We start from the raw sequence: 24,583 nt of genomic DNA, 5'->3' as shown, positions 1-24,583 counted from the left end.
CTGCATGTTCTCATTCATAGGTGAGAACTGAACAATGAGAACACATGGACACAGGAAGGGGAACATCACACATCGGGGACTGTTGTGGGGTGGGAGGAAGGGGGAGGGATAGCATTAGGAGACATACCTAATGTAAATGACGAGTTAATGGGTGCAGCACACCAACATGGCACATGTATACATATGTAACAAACCTGCACGTTGTGCATATGTACCCTAGAACTTAAAGTATAATAAAATATATATACATATAAAAGAGTTGTATATGTATTAACACATTTAAGCCTCACAATAACTTTATAATATAGGTAATATTATCTCCATCTGACAATGAAATAACTAAGGCAAGGAGAGAGGATTTTCTCAGTTATAAATGCAGTAAGTGGTTAAGCCAGGATTCCGTCCCAACAGTCTAGCTCCAAAAGTCCATGCACTTAATTAACCACCAGACAGCACTACTTATCCAAACATTGAGCAAACACCATGCCAAGTCAGTTCAAAAATCCTGTTGAAGGATGAAGCTCAATGAATGGTGGAAATCTGGGGAAAGTGCTGTATTGTAAACAGATACACAAATTTGTTTGGGGTTAAAAGTGTAGCCAGGTTGAAGCAGGTAAACTTCATCAAGTGATACTTTCAAGAAATATTTCAATGTGCACAAAAAACACTTGAACAACTGGTTGAGTGGCAGAAAATTATGGGAAGCCCAAACTACTATGATCATTATTTTTACTATATGACAATAAAATGAAAGCATTTAAGAATAGAGGAAGACTATTGATTCCCAGGAGTATGTAGTGCTCGAGATTAAGTTTCTTTGTTTTCATGTGATTCAAATCCCAGTGTTTGTGGTTAAAAAATGTTTTCTTCTTCACTGGAGAAAAAAAAAAGCCATTTGATGAATATTTTCTTAAATAAAAACAGTGTCTCATTAGTTAGACCTCTTTCTGCCCATCATATGAAAAAAGCAATCTGACCTCTAAGGAAGAAGATAAATTTCCAAAATTTCCACCTATATAAACATAGCCTAAAGACACTGCATTCTTCCATTTACATAATCTGCAGTGCCTGCATATTTGTACAGTACATAACCTACATCTAGGTGTCCCTTTCCCAGAGGCCACACGTGCCCTTACCTGACTCCAGACCTCTTTTTATACTATATACTATGCCTGACTTATCCTTACCTTTTCTTCTCTGCCTGGTACTCATCATCCTTACAGCTTAGTTCAAATGTCAGCTCCTCTGAGAAGCCTTTCCATGTACAGTTAATCGTTTCCTCTTTTCAGTGGCACAGGGCCCAGTACACTGATTTTTAGGAAGCTCATGCTTTATACTGTCAGTTGAACGACATGAAATAGTGAAGCTGTGATGACCAAAATTAGGCAATTTGAGGTATTTTCAAAGAATAGTACATCTTTGGAAAATATAGGAGAATGGCAGTTCAATCCAACAAATCCTAAGTGTTCACTATATGCAAGTCAGTACTATGGGAAGGAAAACATTCAAGACTGCTTTGCAGAGAGTTTTGCAAATATAAGCAAGGTGTAAAGTAAATCAAAGTTAACACAAAACATCAAGAAATATAATTCAGAATGAAATGCATGATGCAGAAAATACCTTACAGAGCCATAAAATGTTTTGTTCTGATTTTGAATTTGCAATTTTTAAACATTTTTATTCACTCAACAACTAATATTTAACAAATATGCATGGACTATAAAAACAGATTTGCTGGTAGACATAGCCATGAATTTACACTTTAAAGATGGTTCACATCCTTTATAATTCATACTGTTCACTGCATTCCATGGCTATGACTAAGCCTCTGTCTGAAACTTGCATAAATATCCTTGTCTGAATACAATTCTTTTAAAAATTACACTTCTTACTGAATTACAGATAAGGAAATATAAAAACACTAAGCAGGAGCACCATAAAAGACAGAGTAACTTCATTAAGTTGAAAAATGAATAAATGTAAGCTGTAGTTAACACAGACCCAAAACAAACACAGAAGATAATTAATCATCTGAAATCCTTTTAAAAATAAGATTTTTTTAAAAAAAATCAAGTGTAATTAATCAACTTAAAACTATTACTCGTATTTTTAAAGGTACACACTTATAAACCAAAGAAAAGATCAAATAAAACCAGGGAAATTTAATTCTCTAATAGTAGATTTTTTTTTAATACTCAAAGGAAACAAAGGAATCTCATTTTTATAGGAATGCATTTCTTTTCTATCCTGCAAAGTCTCAGAACCCCACAAGCACTTTTCTTCATTTTTATCACCTTCTGACAACCCATAATAAAGCATTATTAAAATACAGTATTAATTTCTGAAGGCATACAAAGCCTGCTACATTAAAATGAACATCAACACTAAATTTTATAATTCATCAGTGAGTATAGTCATACCATGATAAACTGATTGTTTAGAAGCTGCATCTGTCAAGTTTATACGACAAGAAACTTAGCTAATAATACACTAGAACTGTAGCCTACAATGCTGTTAGCATTTTGTCTACCACCAAGTTTAAGAAACAGATTTCTGGGAGAAAACTTTAATTCCTTTTCATGGCAGATCATCACCTTAACATGGCATACCACCTCCACATCCACTTCATTTCGGCCCCTGCTGACTTTCATCCATCACTCCAGTCACACTGAACAGATGGATGCCTGACCTCTCCGTGGATCTTTTCACAGCCTCTGAACCTTTTTCTCAGGCAGTTGTCAGCCCAGACTGCCTCCACCCACCTGGAAAACTCTTACTCATTCTTCAGGGCCCACTTCAAAAGCCTCCTCTTCAAGGAGGCATTCCCTGGCCCTTCAAGGCAAAACTGAGACACTCTTTCACAGTTCTAGAACAATCTCTGTCACCATGGATTATAGTGAAGTGTTTTTATTCTCACTGCTATTGATGAGGCTACATAGACCGGAGGATTTCAGTCACTAACAAATAATGAGAACCTAGGAAACGGGGGTCATCAGCTTTTCTCCTGACCCCCACATTTAAACTAAAGTAGCACTCCTATTATTTGCTTTGTTTCCACCCACGTAAGATTAAACAGTGTAGTAGAACAGACAGCATATCTAAATGAGAGTTGAGTGATCACATGTATTAATACTTCTTCCTTAGTAGCAGTGAAATAGCTAACATGGATAGCGATACAGCTTGTTAAGTAACAGCATAAATCCAAACCTCCCCTGGATTTGCCCCAAGTCTTGGTCCTTAACATTCACAGAGATCTGGTTCATGCATCCACCTAGAGGTATATGAAGTATTAATCATGTCCCCCATCAATCCACCCCAATTACATAAAAGGGGAATAATAAGAACAAGAAGAAAAGAGAAAACAGACAATTGGGGGATGGGGGAGAGAGGGGCAGTATAATTTTTTTCCAAACTCATTATAAAGCAAATGCTTAAAAGACAAAACTTTATTTACAAAAGCAACAAAAAGACAATACTTAAGCATAAACTTAAGTTATATTCAAAACCTGTAGAAAAAAAAACTGTAAAGCAGGGGTGTCCAATCTTTTGGCTTCCCTAGGCCACATTGGAAGAATTGTCTTGGACCACACATAAAATACACTAACGCTAACAATAATGAGCTAAGAAAAAAAAAATCACAAAATAAATGTCATAATGTTTTAAGAAACTTTATGAACTTGTGTTGGGCCATGTTCAAAGTCATCCTGGGCTGCATGCGGCCCACTGGCCACAGGTTGGACAGGCTTGCTATAAAACATTCCTAAAAGACAAATGTAAAGACAGCTCTTGTTCTTGGTTAGGATGTCTCAACACCACCAAAACGTTAGCAGTCCCTAAGTTAATATACGAAGCTAATATACTCCTAATAAAAATATCAATTTTTCTGAGATGAAGTTTCGCTCCTTTTGCCCAGGCTGTAGTGCAATGGAGCGATCCTGGCTCACTGAAACCTCCACATCCCAGGTTCAAGCAATTCTCTTGCCTTAGCCTCCCAAGTAGCTGGGATTACAGGCACGTGCCATGATGCCTGGCTAATTTTTGTATTTTTAGTAGAGACAGGGTTTCACCACTTTGGTGGCCAGGCTGGTCTCGAACTCCTGACCTCAGGTGATCCGCCCACCTCAGCCTCCCAAAGTGCTGAGATTACAGGCGTGAGCCACTGTGCCCGGCCTAAAAATACCAACAAGTTTTTAACTTTTTAATGGAGTTGATACTTATAGAAAAATAAATATACAATAGCTAGGAAAACACTGAAAAAAACAGGCTATAAAGAGGGAGTAGCCCCATCAGATATTAAAACACAGCAAAGTGCCTTTATAATTAAAATAGTGTGCTATTAGTGTACAAATGAACTGACCAATGGAACAAAACAGAAAATTCAGAAATTACAAATGGAATTTATGATAATGTCAGTATCTGAAATCTTCTGGTTAAAGACAGCCTTTTAATTTATTTTATTTTTTAGAGACAAAGTCTCACTATGCTGCCCAGGCTGGTCTCAAACTGCTGGGCTGAGGGAGTTGCCTCAGCTGGTCTTGAATTCCTGAGCTTGCCCACCTTGGCCTCCCAAAGTGCTAGGATTACAGATATCAGCCACTGCGCCCAGCCAAAGATAGATTCTTAAGTAAATGGTGTAGAGACAAAAGGATAGCCATTTGGAAAAGAGTCAAATAGTATCTATTCCTCACCCAATACAAAAGAGTAAGTAAATTCCAAACACAGCAAAGGTCTGAATGTAATAAATGAAACAGCATATGGGTGAATTATCCTATAACCTGTTCTGTAACCCAAGTGTAGACTGGAAAAAGCTTGCTGATTACAACTTTAAAAAAAAAAAAGGGGGGTGTTAGGCTAGGTGTGGTGGGTTATCCTGGTAATCCCAGCACTTTGGGAGGCCAAGGATTGCTTGAGCCCAGGAATTCAAGACTAGCCTGAGCAACATGGCAAAACCTCATCTCTATAAAAAATACAAAAATTAGCCAAGCCTGGTGACATGCACCTGTAGTCCCAGATATTTGGGAGGCTGTGGGAGGATCAACTGAATCCAGAAGGTCAATGCTGCAGTAAGCTGTGATCACACTACTGCACTCCAGCCTGGGTGACAAGAGCATAACCCTGCCTCAAAAAAAAAAAAAAAAAAAAAAAGGTGAGGCTGGGCTTGATGGCTCATGCCTGTAATCTCAGCCACTATGGAGGCTGACGGTGGCAGACTGCTTCAGCTCGGTAATTCAAGACCAGCCTGAGAAACACAGCAACATCCCCATCTCCATAAAAAATACATATGTTAGCTGAGTGTGGTGGCACGTGCCTGTAGTACCAGCTACTTAGGAGGCTGAGGTGGGAGGATCGCTTGAGTCCAGGGGGCAGGGGTTACAATGAGTCAAGACTGTGCCACTGCACTCCAGCCTGGGTGACAGAGCAAGACCCAGCAGTGAAAAAAAAAAAAAATTGATAAACTTATTACATGAAAAATATTATACAAACTGAATGGCGTCAAATACCATAAATAAGTCAAATTGGTAGAAAAATATTCACAACGTATATCACAGGAAAAGTACTAATATTCCTAACATACAAAGAACTTTTAACAATTAAAGGGAGGAGAGGGCAAGAAAGCCCAAACGCCCTCATGGTAATAATGATGGTTGTACAATTCTGCAAACATGCTAAAAGCTACTGAATTATATATTTGAAATGGGTGAACTTTGTGGTATATAAATTATGTTTCATTAGTTATTTTTAAAAAACTATAGAAGAATAGGAGAAATATTTAAAAGAAAATTCACCCCCCAAAAAGATATAAAAATATTTCATAAATATATAAAAAGATTAAACTTCACTTGTAAGAGAAATGCAAATTAAAACTACACTAAGATACCATTTCTCACCCATCAGAATGACAAAATTTTAAAAGCTTGATACTATACTCTGTTGATGAGGATGTGGGGAACAGACTGTCTCACAAATCATTGGCAGGAATACAAACAATCCCCATGGAGGAACACAGGTAATAATTTCAATCCAATAATCCCACTTCTAGGAATTTACCATGAAGATTCACCTTCCAACAATACAAATATATATATATGACACAGCTAACTGTACATTGCTGCATTATTTATAATTCAAGCTATTGGAAACTACCAAAATGTCCAAACATAGAGAATGGTTGAATAAACTCTGGTACATACATAAAGTACCATACAGTTTAAAAAAAAAACTGAGGAAAATATCTCCAGAATATTTTAAATATAAAAAGCAAAGAATGAATGAAGATATACACTAAGCTACCTTTTGTGTAAGAAAATGGAAATTACAGAACATACATACATCTGCTCATCTTATTAAAAACACAGGAAGGATAAACCAGAAAACAATGAAATTGGTACCCGATAAAGGTAGGGGGCAGTTAGGATAAACGGGCTAAGATAACAGGTTACATCTGAGTAAACCCTTATGTTATTCTGACTTTGTGAAGTATATTAATATCCTCCTATCAAAAAATGCAATTATATCAACAAAGATAGTGGAAAAAAGCTAAAACTGAAAGCATACGGAAACTAATGAATCCAATTGTATTTCAAATGAATAAAATAATCACACTGAAAGATCGGAAAAAAAGAACTAATCCAAGTAACTTCTGAATACAGTATTGAGTGCACACCCTTGTCTGGGAGCAGGGGAGAGGAAGAGGAAAGACTGAAAACAAATCCTAAGCCATTTTTAGTAAGCTGGTTTGGGGGTGGAGACAATGGTATGAATGGAACATTTCTGAAATTATTTTAAATGATTGTAAGATTAAGCAAATGACAAAATGTGTTGATGACAGAAGTCAGGATTCTAACTGTGGAAGAAAGAAGATATAATATAGAGTAGAAGCAAGGAAGAGCCTTGGAAGAATGGCATGGAATTAGAGAATCAGGTGTGAACACATTAACATCATGTGTGCACGCTTATACTTCCTAGCTCTGCCACTGAAAAAGCTCAAAAGCAATGAGACCCTGGTAGCAATAAACATGCCTAATATCCAGAGCCTACTAAAGGGAACCAGAGCTCCTTTGACAGATGACTAATTTCAACGGTAGGGCAGGGAAAGTATAAAATAAACCTGGAATATTTTGTTGGAACAGAAAATAAAAGAGGTACTCAAAAAAAGTGATGAGGACATGTCAAAGGGACACAAGAAGTAGCCAATGGGGCTCCCAATGGCCATACCTGGAACAACTTTAGCATCAACATAATTAGAAGGAAAAATGAATTATAAATCATTGGAGGAACATAAGTATCAAAGGGTTCATACTGATTATATAAACATCAATATATGTGCAAAAGGGAGGGATCTTCCCTATAGATGCATGCCAAGTGTCAAATGATGTATGTGGAAGGAGTGCTATTGTTGAACAATCATCAATTTGCAAATAACATGGTGAAGATTGTTTTGGGCAAGAACCAACGATAGATGCTAAATCTTGTAGGAAAATTTTAATGAGAAGCAGAATGTTTACATGATTTTAAAAGGTTCTTCCCATAGGCTGCTTATAAGAGGAAAAATAACTACACTGTGGAGAAAATAAATGACATTTTGACTGACTGATGAAAATCAACATCACCAGTGAGGGGCAGACAAAGGGGACTATGACTATGAGGGCCTGAGAAGCACACATCACCACCTATACAGAATTCTGAGCAGGCATGTATATCCTGAACTTAATCATAAGGAGACATTAGACAAGCCAAAATGAAGAACATTCTAATAAAAAAAGGGGTGAAGAGGCTCTATTGTCCAAATATGCCAATGTCATATAAGACAAAGACTGAGAAACTGTTCTAGATCAAAAGAGAGTAAAGCCATATGGATGGCAGATTAATGTATTCCATCAGTATTAAATTTTCTAGCTTGACATATGTACTGTGGTTAATAAGAGAGCGTCCTTATTCTTAGTTTAAAAAAAAAAAACTGAAGTTTTTAGGGGTAAAAGAACTTAATGTATGCAACTTACAATCAAATATAAGTTGAGTTTTCTGAAAAAACAACTACATTGTTTTCAGGAAAAAAAAAATGTAGAGAGAAAACCAACGACAAAGCAAATAAGGCAAAATGTTAATAACAGATGAGGCTGAGTGTGTGTAAAAATTCTTTGTACTATTTTTGTAAACTAACCATTAGCTTGAAAGTATTTTCAAACAAAAAGTTAAAAAAAAGGAAAGGCAAATCTTACATTTCTCAGTGCTTCATAAACAGCTCTAAATGCTGGTTGCTTATCGTCATGGTAAACACCTCTGTTCCCATGAAGAATAAAGATTCCTTCTTCTTCTGCTTCTTGGCAATTGCTTCCATATATACAATGATCTGGTCGATAATTCCATTGACACGGAAAAACAAAAAGGCTTTCTACATAAAGAAAAGACCAAACAATGAAGCAAATACCCCTAATACCACAGATGTAACATTATGCAAAACTTTCAGTTAAAAAATACAGCTCTTACAAGTAAGAATTAATGAAAAATGTTTGGCATTTAGATCTCTTCCAATTAAAGCAAAATTCAAGAAAGTTTTACTCCGTCTTAAACATAAATAGCAATAATCATTAATATAAGACAGAATCAGATAAGTGCATGTTTTCCTTTTTCACTAAGTATTATCTGTGATTTTTTAATGCAAATAAAAGGAATTTAAATAATTACCTGGATTATGAAAAAACACGATATTCAATAGATCTTGATCACCCCATGTGATGTTTAGTTTGTATTTTTTAAGCAATGGCATAAGTATATCTCCCCATTGTAGTCGTACAGTTGTCATATCATTCTGTTGATAAAAACATTCAAAAGAGCTTCAGACTTTCAGGCTTAAAATGGCAGCATGATGACAGTTCCTCATTCTTCCCACAGCAACCATTACAAATCCACAAAGAGAAATGCAAACTCCTCACAATATCAAGTAACATTTCTAACCCTAAATGTGAGAAGGGCTGTACAGTAAAACAGAAGATAACAAAAGGAAGTTGTATGTGGCAGTGATAAAACTAGTAAGTCACGAAAGAAAGCGAAAGTAACTGTGTCCTTATCTTAAAATGAAGATAGTTTTGGTACCTATGTCTGTGCCTACGTCAGAGTTGTTGATGATTAAAATTGTTAATATATAAATTTAAAGTGCTTGGAATAGCACCTGACACGTGGTAAATATTCAGTGTTAGCTATTATTATTTTTTACCATGATGGCTATTAGTCTCAGATTTATTTGCTTAACTTCTATAATTGGCAGTTCAAATAGATCATTTTGAAATTGATAAATCAAATTAAAAAATGCATACACAACTTAAGTTAAACACTAAAAAACAATATGATTGACAAAAATCAAGGCTGCAGAGGGAGTGGGGAAGATCAACAAAGAAGGAGAAATGTATGAGTTTTGTGTCTACTTGTAGTAAAAAATTCTCACAGAGAACTGGCCTTTTTATGATGGATTTTCCTATCCAAAAACATAGTGTATCTTTCTACTTATTTAAGTGTTCATTTATCTTATTAAATTTAAAACATATATATATATAATACATGTGTGTGTATATATACATGTATATATCCTGCCAATTTCTTTCAAGTTTGTTCCTATGTATGCTATTTCTTTTGAGGGTCTTCCATTTTATATTCTAAAAGGTTGCTATTTGTACATTAGAAAACGCAAGCAAAGAATTCTGTAAAGAGGCACCATGAATGACATATAAAGTCAAAGAAGATTTGCTGAGGAAAATAACTGGGTCCAGTCTAGCAGATGTATGCAGTCCCATAAACTCTCACCATCCCAGAGGGAGGCAAGTTAGGACTGGCATCTTTGGCAATATTAAGACTGCACTCCAAGAAAGAGACCCTAGTCTCCTGATGCCTCTCATACTACTGAAGAGCTGACAGATTCACCCAACCCATTTTAACAACTGTAAGCTTTGCTATCAGAATTACAACCCTGCTAACAAAAGTATTTTCCTATTCTTGGATATCAACTAATTGCCATATCAACACTGTTTTCAGGAGGAGACCATACTACGCTACTTGAGAAAGAACCCCTGGAGTCAGCCAGCACAGTAAATGGTTTGACTCTCCTTTTAAAAGCAGCAATTTCTGTATTTTAATTTTCAACTCAGCCAAATTAACTATATATCCTTAATGTTTATAGTAGTTTTAATAGGTTGAGGTTTTCCAGGGATATAAATATGTCATGCAAATAATAATTCTACATCCTATCTAATTTTTATACCTATTTCTTTCATTTGTCTAATATGGGGGCTTGTTATTCCTCCATGCTGAGAACCACTATTTAAATATTACTTAATAGTTATGATGTCAGGCACAGCGGCTCACGCCTGTAATCCCGGCACTTTGGGAGGCCGAGGCAGGCTGATCAGTTGAGTTCAGGAGCTCGAGACAAGCCTGGGCAACATGGTGAAACCCTGTACCAAAAGTACAAAAAACTAGTCACGCATGGTGGTACACGCCTGTGGTCCCAGCTACCTGGAAGCCTGAGGTGGGAGGATCACTTGAGCCTGGGAGGTGGAGGTTTGCAGTGAGCTAAGATTGTGCCACTGCACTCCGGCATGGCTAACAGAATGAGACCCTGTCTCAAAAAAAAAAAGTTATGGTAATATTAATAGATATCCTTATCTTCATTTTAACTGGAAAGCTCCTACTGTTTAGCCATTAAGCACAATGCTGCCTTTTGAAATGAGATAAAAATATAATACTAATAATCTATCAATTTATATTTTATGCTTTTTTAAAATAAAAAAGATACTGAATTTAGTGCTTTTTCAGATACTGAATGTAATGCTTTTTTCTTAATGCTCAAAACTTGTTATTTGAAAACCCAAAGTTAAATACTTAAGGAAGCAAGAAACTGAGTCCAATGAGAACTTGGTGTTGGAAGGGGTAGAAGTGAATACCGGGCCTTTTAGATCTATGTGACTCGGGGACTATCCAGAGTAAAAACCAGTATTCTTCATAGTGCAGTTCACAGCAGTTCACATAGTGTGCTACTATGTAAATTTTTTCTATGTCCTCAATAAGATTAAGTAATTAAGTATAGAAATTAAGAGTAAGATTTAGAAACTTTTACACCAAGTTAACCGTTTTATGTGTACTTAATATATTTCCCTAGTAATCTCTCTTTTACAAAAGTATTGGCTCATAACATACTGAAAATTTTTTTAAAATTAATCTTTTGCCATAGTTTGAGAAACATTGTTATAAGTCATTTTATAATTTATATTAAATTCAGTGACGATATAAACAATCTATCCTTTAAAAAAGAGAAGGCCAGAATTCATGAAAAAAAAAATCCACATACTTAAATTGATGTGCTACAACTGCATTATTATCCTTGTGTGAAATTTCTTAGAACACAGTAAATAGTAATTATAATCAGAATTTTTTTTAATCTGGAAAATGACTAAAACAAGTTTTACTTAAGGAAACAATTTGAAAAGATAACTCTTAGAAATAAGTCATTGAGTATGTTAAGGAAATATTCTTAGGATCTGAAAAGAAAAATATCAATTACACAAGGACAAAAACCAGGAACACTTTCAACAGACAGAACTGGTGGAGCCCTTGTACAACACCATGTTAAAGTCTTCATGTGATTCTATCTATTCAAATATACACAGAAATACAGATACATATTTAAATTATAAAAACCAATATAAATCAAATATATATATTTGAATATATATCTTACAAGAAATGTACCTATTCAAAGAGCATCAATGAAATACAAAATTAAGAGTTCACTGCAGTCTTAGGAAAAAAATAAAAAGGGAAAAAAACCTTAAAGAAAAAAGTCCCATTAGAAAACTATTTGGAAAAGAAGCGATAACGCTAGTATTATTTGCTAATGATATAACCTAGATTATCCAAGACAACCAATGAAAAGCTATGAGAAATGAGTTTAATAAAGAGGTATTACATATAAAAGGAGTTCAAGTCAATAAGAAAGAGAAAACCAAGAAGTGGGCAAAGGATATGGGCAAGCAACCATTCACAAAAGAAGAAACAGAAATGGCTACAAATTATAAGAAAAGATTTTTAACCACACCGGTAGTATAGTCAAGAAAATATGAATTTTAAAATATATTTTCAGCCATACAACTACATATCCATACTAGGTACACACAAAAAAAGAAAATAAAATCATCCATTCTCCACATCATACACACATTAAAAATGTGATTATGTGTAATGACATAGAAGTCAGTCAACTATATATTTACTAAATGAAAAAAGCTGAAGATGTATAAAAGAATCCTATATCTAAATGCTAATGCACACCTATGCTTGTTTCAAAATACTTTTTTTTTTTTTTTTGAGACAGAGTCTCACTCTGTCGCCCAGGCTGGAGTGCAGTGGCGCAATCTTGGCTCACTGCAACCTCCACCTTCTGGGTTCAAGTGATTCTCATGCCTCAGGCTCCCGAGCAGCTGGAATTACAGGCACCTGCCATCATGCCTGGCTAATTTTTGTATTTTTAGTAGAGATGGGGTTTCACCATATTAGCCAGGCTGGTCTAGGACTCCTGACCTCAAGTGATCCACCTGCCTCGGCCTCCCAAAGTGCTGGGATTACAGGCATGAGCCACTGCACCCAGCCTCAAAATGCACTTTTTAAAAGAACACATAGCCAAGTTTATAGTGTCACTCTGGGTGGAGGCATGAAAGTGTGAAGAGATATGTCAAGGGGAGACCTGTCTTTTCATTCTACATAAAATTACTTTTTTGAATCTTTATAAGCACAATTTAGTTTCATAACATGTAAAACAGAAAACTGTAGTTCTAATTTTACAAAATTTAGCAAACCTATGACCAAATACATGTATGTTACATCAAGATCAATTAGTTTCATTTTTTGAATTAAGCATGCTTTGAAAATGAATGGACTGTCATTATCAGCCTGTCCTATACATACATACAAAATTAAAGAGCATTCACATTATGCTCCAACAAAAAAGTGGGAACTCATCAATTCCCAAAGATTAGTTACTTCACTTTAAAAAGTTCCACCCCTTTGGCAAGATGTTCGTTGTTGTTATTCTGCTCTCATAAGCTATGTACTAACACAAGAAAACTCTTTATCACATACATCTTACAAATATGTAAAAGCATTGTATCTACTTCATACAAAGTGTTCCCTTTTCCAGTATTTTTCAATTCATTAATGGCCTAGTTTCTAAAACCTTCATCTGACTCTCCTTTGCTAGCAATTATCTATCAAGTTGCTACTTTATGTCAGACACCGTGCTAAATATTCTTAATATAAAGCTGTATAAAAGACACATCCTGCCCTCAGTAGGTGGAGCAAACAGACAAAAAATACTCTACAAAGTAATATATAGAAAGCTGAAAAGGGCAGAGTAAACAAAGAAAAAATTCCCACCATGTCTAATTTATACTCTTTGGTTTTTCTCTAATAAACAGGAAAAGGTTAAGAAATACAGTAATACATTTTTTAGAAGGAGAGAAAATAAATACCCTAATAGGGATTCAACACTGCAAATACGATACTGCAAAATACAATGTAATCATTTAACCAATGTTATTCATTATCTAGCAAATATACAATTATGAGATTAAAAATTATGATTTTTAAAAAGTTGTATTTAATATTTATTTAATTAAATTATTGAATTTAATTTAATAATTATTTCATTAAATTAAATATATATTTAATTTAATAATTATTTCATTAAATTAAATATATAATTTAATAATTATTTCATTAATTAAATATATATTTAATTAAATAATTATTTCATTATTAAATTATTTGAATTTAAATTTTTTAATTTTTTTTTTCTTTTGAGACAGAGTCTCACTCACATTGTCACTCTGTAGCTCAGGCTGGAGTGCAGTGGCCCAATATCAGCTCACTGCAACCTCTGCCTCCCTGGTTCAAGCAATTCTGTCTCAGCCTCCCAAGTAGCTGGGAATACAGGCATGCACCACCATGCACAGCTCATTTTTTCTATTTTTAGTAGAGATGGGGTTTCACTGTGTTGGTCAGACTGGTCTCACACTCCTGGCCTCAAGTGATCCACCCACCTCGGTCTCCCAAAGTCTTGGAATTACAGGTGTGAGCCACCACACCTGGCCCTATTTTAACTTTTTAATATACATAACTATAATACACCAGGTTCGAAATGAACAGCCACGAGTGGTAAGAACCAGGTGACAGCAAGGCAAATAAATAAACTATGACCTTTGTCCTAAATTTTTATTGTGGCTGTACATGGGTTAAGAACCATGAAGCAACAGTCGTGGATCTGTATAAAACAGTTTGGAAAGCGATTATAAGTAACTCAGTTATATTGCTAAATTTCTAAAATTTAAGATCTGTGCTAGAAACTGTAAAACTGGTAGGAAAAACCAAGACAATGTTTTGCTATAGATATAGAGATCAAGAAAAATAAAAATATATGAGAAAAGGAATTAACAATCAATAAATTTTGCAGGACCATCTCGACAATCCTAAGTATAATAAAATATTTGAAAACAAAGCAAATCTGAGTATGTTCCCAAGGAGCAAGAACAGGGTTGTTTGTAACACAGGAATAGTAGGTGTGAAGTAAATTATACCTGCCAAATTAACATACAACCAATCATCTTGTGTTTTTTTTTCACAGTCATTAATGTGCAGAAGAAAAAAAGGTTTGAAAGTTTAGAAATTATTCCAACTCCCATAACTACACCTCTAGGTAGCTTAGAACATGTCACAGAAAAAAAAAGAAAAAGGGAAAGGGAGAAACTATTATTTATGAATGATATTTAAATAAGTAATAGGTAAGTTAAAAACAGTAAATCTGGCCAAGCGCAGTGGCTCACGCCTATAAACCCAGCACTTTGGGGGTTTGAGGTGGGAGGATCACATGAGGCCAGGAGTTCAAGACCAGCCTGGGCAACTCTTTTTCTGTAGAGACTGTTCTCTACAAAAAAGTAAAATAAGAACAAAATAATTTTAAAAACAATGGATTTGAACTATATAGCTATTTTTAAGTTGTAATCAAATGGTGTTATATTATCTCTATAGTTCTTTGCAACACTAAACTTCTATTAATTTCATAAATTTCAAATGCAGTTATTGAGAAGTCACATTTTTTTTTGCAGATAATCTTACAGCACCATCTTCTGGTATAAGATCACTGTGCACAGTCTAACAATCAGAAAATAACAATCATGTTACTATCTTAGTTTTACTATATTTAGTAAAACTTTACAGTACATGAAATTTAAAAATTCAAGACAGAATAACAAACTTGGTAACCAAAGAGAGATGTTCTCTGTTAAACAAGAGCGGAGGTTACCTAACACTGGGCTTATTAATGCAATCAGTTGTGGGAGACAAAACTAAATTTAAATCAGAATTTTAAAAAGATTCAGAAAAGGGAAAGCTAAAAAAAGAAAACTAAGTTTAAGATCAACAGAATAGACGAGTGACAGGTAATAGCTGTCAGACTTCTAAGACTGAAGTGTTGGCACATGGTAATGGCTACAGCAGTACTGCTGCCTATACCAAAGGTAAGAGGAAACAGTTCCAAATGAGGAAAAGACTTAAATCAGACATGTAGAAAGAATAAACTCCATTCCACCAGATACCATATGAAAAACGCATGACAAAAATACATACATATAAATGTACACATATATCACAAAAGATATGATATCCCTTAATGTTTAATTTAGTCCTAATGATATATAAAGGAATAAACAGTAACTCTATACTCCTAGAGGGTATACTGTTTGCTCAGAAGTCACTGTTTTTAGCTAACATTTTACTGCTTACTTCCTGCCAGGCTCTATTAAGAATTTTCAACAGATCTCTTTTAAATTAACTTAGTTAAGTCTGTTTATTATCTTATTCAGCTGAGAGAATTCATACTTAAAAGTTAACTAAATGGCTAGTAGTTAAGTACTGCACAGGAGGCAAAGCTACACAGAAAGCCAGTCTGATTCCAGAGCAAGCAAACTACAGTGACTTGCAACTTAGATATACAACTAATCTACATGAAACTGGTAAATATTAGTACATACTGATGAAGTCTAAATGCACATTTAGAGAATTTAAATAGTCTGACTTTTCTACTGACCCCACAATTTGAAAGACTGGAAACACGCAGGAATTTTTTAAGTTAACTTCCAATAACACCATAATAGCTAACATTTACTATGTGTCAGCCACTGTTCTAACTCATTTACTCCTCACAAAAGTCCCAAGACATTGGTAGTGCTATCATTTCCATTTTACGGGTGAGAACAAACAGGTTGCAGAGTCTATGCTCTTAACTGCAACTCCATGTTGTCCCTAAGGTATATCATAATTTAGATTCTATGTATTCTATGAATGTACAACTACAAAATAACATCTGCTTCCTGGAATGGCAATCTAGGGAGAAGATGTTCACTACTTAGGGCATTGTTATTTTACTTCATTGTCATGTCATCTGGTTTGACCTATTGTAATGCTCTGTTAAACAGAATAATATGAACACACTTCTAGATAAATCTAGATATCTATATTCTTCTAATGTTCTAGATTATTCTAAATAGAAAAATTCTTTATAGTTCAATTTAGTTTTTAATAAAATTTAGTTTTATTAAAAACAATTTAGAAGGTTTTTAGAGAAATGTTAACAACTATCTGTATTAGTGACTTACCTTGAAATACTTCCTTCTCATTCGAGTCATGTTCATCAACATAACTCCAGAGTTTACTCCAGTTTTTCCATAATATGGATGCCTAGCAAAGCGATTATACCATCCTATTCGAGGTTCCTCATGTTCTGGTGCCATTGCGGCAATTTGTGTGGAATTAAATTTCTTTAGTAAAGACCAAATATCATCAACTGGTCGTAAAAAAAGGATATCAGTGTCGACATACAATAGTGAGTCAACTTCTTTCAGGATTAACTACAAGGAGAGATATTTGAATGATTAACTATAATTCTATTTTAAAAAGAAACATAAAAGCACCTCTAATTGTGTAAGATACACCTAAGAGATTAGCTAATTTATATTATTTTATTTTAAGGTAATCTTTCCTAAATCTGTCATTTTTAACAATAGCATATATATAAAGATACTATGCTAACCTTCATATTAACTTTCAGAGAAGATATGAAAACAAACCAAAACAAAATACTCAATTATAAAAATTGAGAGAATAATATGAAATCTTCAAAGATCAGGGAGGAAATGTTTTTCATAATGGATAATAACATTAACTTAGGTAAATTTATATCTTGAATCCTAATTTCCTGAGATAAATACAGAAATAAACCAATACAAATAAAGATTTTCTGAACTTATTCCCCTTGGCCTGTAACACTGGCATCTTTACATCATTTCAGTTTCAACTAGTAAGTGGTAGAGCCAAATTGGAACCCAGGCAATCCAGATTCAGAGTCCATACTCTTATTTCTAGGTTGTGTCCCAACGAATCAAAGCAAATGTGCACCTAGCAAGGGTAAAGGCTTGACTTTAGGGTAAAGCCAGAAAGACTGGCTATGTTGCACTTTCTAAGAGATAAATCTTCAACATGTGCCTTCCCTGGGGAATTTTAAGGATAATTATTATTTTTTTTCTTTTTTTTTTTGAGACAGAGTCTCACTCTGTCACCCAGGCTGGAGTGTAGTAGTGTGATCTCAACTCACTGCAACCTCTACCTCCTCGGTTCTAGGCATTCTCCTGCCTCAGCCTCCTGAGTAACTGGGATTACAGGCATGCATCACCACACCCGGCTAATTTTTCATATTTTTAGTAGAGATGGGGTTTCACCATCTTGGCCAAGCTGGTCTTAAACTCCTGACCTCAAATGATTCACCCATCTCGGCCTCCCCAAGTGCTAGGATTACAGGCACGAGCCACTGTGCCCACTCAAGGATAATTTTTCATTTCTGCCTTACCCATGAACTTTAGGTTCTAACTCCTACAAATTTAAATTTACCGCCTATCCTCGTCTATTAGTAAGATTCAATAAATAGGTGAATCTAAACCTTTTTAGTTAAGACATAATAGGAGCTTGATCCTAGTTCTGCTACTTTTCAAAGCTGCTACTTCTTCCTGCAACTAAAGCCATCACCTTAATGAGCAGCTACTAGGCCGAAATCACCTCATTCCTCCCTTATCTCACTATCAGCTGATTTAATATCAGGCTGGGCAAAAAAATCTGATGGTTGACTGCAGGGCCTGAGTAGGGAAGGTTCACTTGGTCAAAGACCTCAACTAAAAGGGAATCTGTGGCCAGGCATGGTGGCTCACGCCTGTAATCCTAGCACTTTGGGAGGCTGAGGCGGGCAGATCGCCTGAGGTCAGGGCTTCGAGACCAGCCTGACCAATATGGCAAAACGCTGTCTCTACTAAAAATACAAAAATTAGCCAGGTGTGGTGGCGCATGCCTGTAATCCAAGCTACTCGGGAGGCTGGGGCAGGAGAACCGCTTTAGCCTGAGAGGCAGAGGTTGCAGTGAGCCAAGACTGCGCCAGTACACTCCAGACTAGGCAATAGAGCAAGACTCTGTCTCAAAAAAAAAAAAAAGGTGTTGGGGGAGGGGGCTGGGTGGAGTCTGTATGTCTATCTCACTTTTTTGAGGGATGGTGGAGTTAGAATTGTTTTTAATAGCAACATTCTACATCTGTGTCACATCTGTTTACAGATTACTATATTCTTAGCAGAGTAGGAAGAAGCTGCATAAAGCTTCAAGTTCAATGCTGGGAGCCACTACCAGCTGGAAATCAGACATGGTTAAATAATAATCACCTATGTATAGTTCTGATTCCTTTCAGTTGAAAAAGGCATTGGCACAGTTTACATTAGTTCTTTTCATGCATCTATTTTAAAGGAAGAGAAACTCAGCAAAAAAGTTTATCACTATAAAAAAATAAAGCACCAATTTACTTAAATCTGGTTAAAACGATTAGAATTAACAATAAAGTATGAGGTCAATTTGACAGGTTTCAAGTAGTTCTTGTACTTAAAATTCCATTTAGGGATTTAACTAGATTACATCATTAAATGATCTGGCAAATTTCATGTAACAACATCAACAATTAAACTTGTTAATAAAGTGTTAACAAAGTGCCATGGTGCCAAGTGTTAATAAAGTACCATAACAAAATGGCAGAGAAATGGCCAAAACCTCACGTCTTTCTTTCATCTCTTATTGTTTTTTCAATATTATTTGTGTGATTATTTAATGTCTGTCTCCCACATCAGACAACAAGCTCTATGAAAAGAGGAAACCTGTGTGTTCTATTCATTCCTATATACCCAGCATTTCAGTATAGATGACTGACAAAAACTAGGCACTCACATATTAATTAAATGACTGACACTGCAGTCATTCAATATAAAACTTATTTCAAAAACTTACAAAACCTACGTGAAGTATCTAAAACTTTTTTTTTTTAACCAATCTTAATCCCTTATTTGTGTGCTTTTTACAATGGAAGAGAAGAGAAAGATCCTAGGATATAACTTTTTAGGGCGGAGCAACAAACATACTGGTTAGACTGACTTTTTTATCAATATTATAACTTAATCTTACAGATATCCTGGATTCAATAAACCATATTCTTAATAAGCTAGGAATTCCCTTAATCCACTTAGCAATAAGAAGTAACTGAAGGTTCTTCCCCATAATTTATATAATTTCCGGAACCTTGTGTGCTTCTTAAATTCAGTATTTCTACCATAAGTATTCTCCATGTATTTCAGCTGCAAAACTGTAAGTATTTAAATATCATAATGGTCTAAACAACTACTGTGAATTTTAAAACTGGGTAAAATCAAATCAAAATGAAAGAGGTAACCTTGCTTCAGAACATTTGTATATAAAAAAGAAAAAAAAAATCAAGGTTTATCACCATAGAACATTACCAAAGAACAGCCCCACTGAATAAATAGTTCCCATTTTCCCTTTGAGTTCATATGCCTTAAATTTGTTTCTGTTTAAGTATCAGTTACAATAGATAAATTGGCTTGGTATAAGACACAAATTCCTATTTAATGAAGCACTCTACCTCATTTCTCAAACTCTAAATGCTGCCTACAAGTTGAAGGTGATAACGCCACCGCATTTCTGCTGGCAACAGACTTGGCTCCATTAAGACCTGGCAACCTCTATTCCTTGTTACAGATAAGAGTTCACCGCAACTGAATATATTAAACTGGTATCTCAACAGAAATTACTAAAAATTTTTAATTCTTAACAGGGGTTTTTATTTTACTTGTTCCACAGGAATATTTTTTCATGTTCCAAAGGAAGATAGTACATGCATTGATTTCTATTTATTAATTTAATTATTTAACTGGAATTATATGTAACTCTTCAGAGACTCATGTGTAAAAGTAAGGTTCAAATTTAAAAAAAAAAAAAAAAAAAGACACTAGGGGAAAAAACTTACCGGCAAGAACAATCTCTGTGAAGCACATGGTTTAAAGAGTTTTTTCCACTCTGCTGCATTCTCACTTGGAAAGGTTATGGGGTATAACGTATAATTAAATGTTTGTAGAAATGACCAGTTGTCAAGCTAAAACAATTAAAAAAAAAAAACTGTTTAGTTTCACTCTGAATTTTCTCTGTAAAATCATAAAACAACAGATTATAAAACAAAAGAGCTAAAAATTAAGATAATTTTATGCTGTAAAATTAAAGGAAAGATTCTTCTGTTCCACCACTGTATTTGTTTTCATTGTTTTCATTTAAAATCTAAAAATCAAAATTAGATCCCAGACTTCCCCATTAAGATCTGAAGCATAATGAAAGTTATCAGGGTCCAACTCCCAAAATCAGAAAGGTGAAAGACCCTCGCAAGTTTGTCTTCCTCAACTTTACCTAATGTGTAAATTCTCTTAATCCATTAACAAGCTAAAATCAGAAAAATTAAGCACTAATATTATTACCACCATATATACGATATGAAAGATGCTTACATTCAAAGTCAGACCAAATATGAAACTAGTTAAAAAATATTTGTCCATCAATGCATAGCTTTAATATGCCTAAATATTTCTGATAATATTCTGATACATAGCCAATGCCAATTTTTAAAAAATTATTACAAAAAGCAAAATGCATCTGAAAATCTATGATGAACATGTTTACACTTAGTACCCTAAATGCATTTCAAGATACTGAATTGTTTCTAATTCAGTTTAAGTATTATCTCTCATTCTTATTTCAACAGAATTACTGATTCAAATTTCCTGAGGAGCATTAAGAAACAATCTATGGTGGGGGGGGAAAACTAAGTAGTTTATGTACAGGCTGAATAAGATCTCTTTTGAATTATGATAGTGTTTAAGTCATTTCTAAAACACTAATATCTTCCAATATAGTTTAAGGGAATGCCTTTACTTCCAACACTCTGCTTTGGTGTCTCTGATTATTTTATTTTATTATTGTTTTGAGACAAGGTCTCACTCTGTCACCCAGACTGGGCTGAAGTGCAGTAACATGATTATGGTTCACTGCAGCCTTGACTTCCCAGGCTTGGGTGATCCTCCCACCTCAGGCCTCCCAAGTAGCTGGGACTACAGGTGCATGCCACCACAACCAGCTATCTACTAATTATTGTAAAATACTAGCACTGTCATTTCCCTGCTCCACTTATTAATCAGTTAAAGATCTTTTCAATACCAACTTCAAAATAAAATCTTAGTCACTTTCATTTAACATATAATAGTGCTTTCATGTACTAAAAGCATGTTCCATAAAATATTTGATATTCTTTCATCAAAAGCAAAACCAAACATTCTCAGTGATTATTACAGTCAAAGGAAAACTAAGTTGAAAAATATAGTATATGTTACACAAACAATAATTCAGCCAGGTGTAAACACAACACAGAGGCTGCACCTAAGATAATGCAATAACTGTTTTACTTTTCTATTATATTTTCAAAGATTTCCAAAATTGGCAGCAGTCTATTACTATTCTCTTAACCCCTAGGACAAGATTAATTCCTCAATATTTTAAAAAAACAATCCAGGGAGGAGCCAAGATGGCCGAATAGGAACAGCTTTGGTCGACAGCTCTCAGCGTCAGCAACGCAGAAGACGGGTGATTTCTGCATTTCCAACTGAGGTACCGGGTTCATTTCACTGGGGAGTGCCAGACAGTAGGTGCAGGACAGTGGGTGCAGCGCACCGTGCGCAAGCCGAACCACAGCAAGGCATCGCCTCACCCGGGAAGAGCAAGGGGTCAGGGAATTCCCTTTCCTAGTCAAAGAAAGGGGTGACAGACAGCACTTGGAAAATCGGGTCACTCCCACCCTAATACTGCGCTTTTCCAATGGGCTTAAAAAACGGCACACCAGGAGATTATATCCCTCACCTGGCTCAGAGGGTTCTATGCCCACAGAGTCTGGCTCACTGCTAGCGCAGCAGTCCGAGATCAAACTGCAAGGCGACAGCCAGGCTGGGGGAGGGGCGTCTGCCATTGCCGAGTTAGTTGTTTGATTAGGTAAACAAAGTGGCCAGGAAGCTCGAACTGGGTGGAGCCCACCACAGCTCAAGGAGGCCTGCCTGCCTCTGTAGGCTCCACCTCTGGGGGCAGGGCACAGACAAACAAAAAGACAGCAGTAACCTCTGCAGACTTAAATGTCCCTCTCTGACCGCTTTGAAGAGAGTAGTGGTTCTCCCAGCACGAAGCTTCAGATGTGAGAACGGGCAGACAGCCTCAAGTGGGTCCCTGAACCCCGAGTAGCCTAACTGGAAGGCACCCCACTGCAGGGGCGGACTGACACCTCACACGGCCAGGTACTCCTCTGAGACAAAACTTTCAAAGGAACCATCAGGCAGCAGCATTTGCGGTTCACCAATATCTGCTGTTCTGCAGCCACTGCTGCTGATACCCAGGCAAACAGGGTCTGCAGTGGACCTCTAGCAAACTCCAAACTCCAACAGACCTGCAGCTGAGGGTCCTGTCTGGTAGAAGGAAAACTAACAAACAGAAAACCCCTCTGTACGTCACCATCATCAAAGACCAAAGGTAGATAAAACCACAAAGATGGGGAAAAAAACAGAGCAGAAAAACTGGAAACTCTAAAAATCACAGCGCCTCTCCTCCTCCAAAGGAATGCAGCTCCTCACCAGCAATGGAACAAAGCTAGACGGAGAATGACTTTGACAAGTTGAGAGAAGAAGGCTTCAGAAGATCAAACTACTCTGAGCTACAGGAGGAAATTCGAACCAATGGCAAAGAAGTTAAAAGCTTTGAAAAAAAATTAGATGAATGGACAAACAGAATAACCAATGCAGAGAAGTCCTTAAAGGACCTGATGGAGCTGAAAACCAAGGCATGAGAGCTATGTGACAAATGCAGAAGCCTCAGTAGCCGATGCGACCAACTGGAAGAAAGGGTATCAGTGATGGAAGACGAAACGAATGAAATGAAGCGAGAAGAGAAGTTTAGAGAAAAAAGATAAAAAGAAACGAACACAGCCTCCAAGAAATATGGGACTATGTGAAAAGACCAAATCTACGTCTGATTGGTGTACCTGAAAGTGACGGAGAGAATGGAACCAAGTTGGAAAACACTCTGCAGGATATTATCCAGGAGAACTTCCCCAATCTAGCAAGGCAGGCCAACATTCAGATTCAGGAAATACAGAGAATGCCACAAAGATACTCCTCGAGAAGAGCAACTCCAAGACACAGAATTGTCAGATTCACCAAAGTTGAAATGAAGGAAGGGCAGCCAGAGAGAAAGGTCGGGTTACCCACAAGGGGAAGCCCATCAGACTAAGGGCGGATCTCTCGGCAGAAACTCTACAAGCCAGAAGAGAGTGGGGACCAACATTCAACATTATTAAAGAAAAGAATTTTCAACCCGGAATTTCATATCCAGCCAAACTAAGCTTCATAACTGAAGAAGAAATAAAATACTTTACAGACAAGGAAATGCTGAGAGATTTTGTCACCACCAGGCCTGCCCTAAAAGAGCTCCTGAAGGAAGCACTAAACATGGAAAGGAACAACCGGTACCAGCCGCTGCAAAATCATGCCAAAATGTAAAGACCATCAAGGCTAGGAAGAAACTACATCAACTAACGAGCAAAATAACCAGCTAACATCATAATGACAGGATCAGACTCACACATAACAATATTAACCTTAAATGTAAATGGGCTAAATGCTCCAATTAAAAGACACAGACTGGCAAATTGGATAAAGAGTCAAGACCCATCAGTGTGCTGTATTCAGGAAACCCATCTCACATGCAGAGACACACATAGGCTCAAAATAAAGGGATGGAGAAAGATCCACCAAGCAAATGGAGAACAAAAAAAGGCAGGGGTTGCAATCCTAGTCTCTGATAAAACAGACTTTAAACCAACAAAGATCAAAAGAGACAAAGAAGGCCATTACATAATGGTAAACGGATCAATTCAACAAGAAGAGCTAACTATCCTAAATATATATGCACCCAATACAGGAGCACCCAGATTCATAAAGCAAGTCCTTAGTGACCTACAAAGAGACTTAGACTCCCACACAATAATAATGGGAGACTTTAACACCCCAATGTCAACATTGGACAGATC

General features: G+C 36.0%; 1 protein-coding gene across 3 annotated transcripts in view; it reads right to left on the bottom strand.

The window, feature by feature from the left end:
* The window catches only part of GXYLT1 (glucoside xylosyltransferase 1), a 63,257-nt gene that overhangs the window by 7,412 nt on the left and 31,262 nt on the right, over positions 1-24,583 (bottom strand). For 2 of the 3 annotated variants that reach the window (XM_001167787.7, XM_522357.8), the window contains 4 exons: positions 20,441-20,566; positions 16,695-16,946; positions 8,686-8,809; positions 8,220-8,392 (listed from right to left, as the gene is read on the bottom strand). In XM_001167787.7, coding sequence (XP_001167787.1) covers positions 8,220-8,392; positions 8,686-8,809; positions 16,695-16,946; positions 20,441-20,566 — 675 coding nt within the window. Of the gene's footprint in view, positions 1-3,570; positions 3,761-8,219; positions 8,393-8,685; positions 8,810-16,694; positions 16,947-20,440; positions 20,567-24,583 lie in introns of those variants that run through there. The other variant, XM_016923637.4, reaches the window with a different exon arrangement.

Source organism: Pan troglodytes, chromosome 10, assembly GCF_028858775.2.
Source record: "Pan troglodytes isolate AG18354 chromosome 10, NHGRI_mPanTro3-v2.0_pri, whole genome shotgun sequence".
Lineage (NCBI taxonomy): Eukaryota > Metazoa > Chordata > Mammalia > Primates > Hominidae > Pan > Pan troglodytes.
This window is presented reverse-complemented; position numbering and strand designations above follow the sequence as displayed.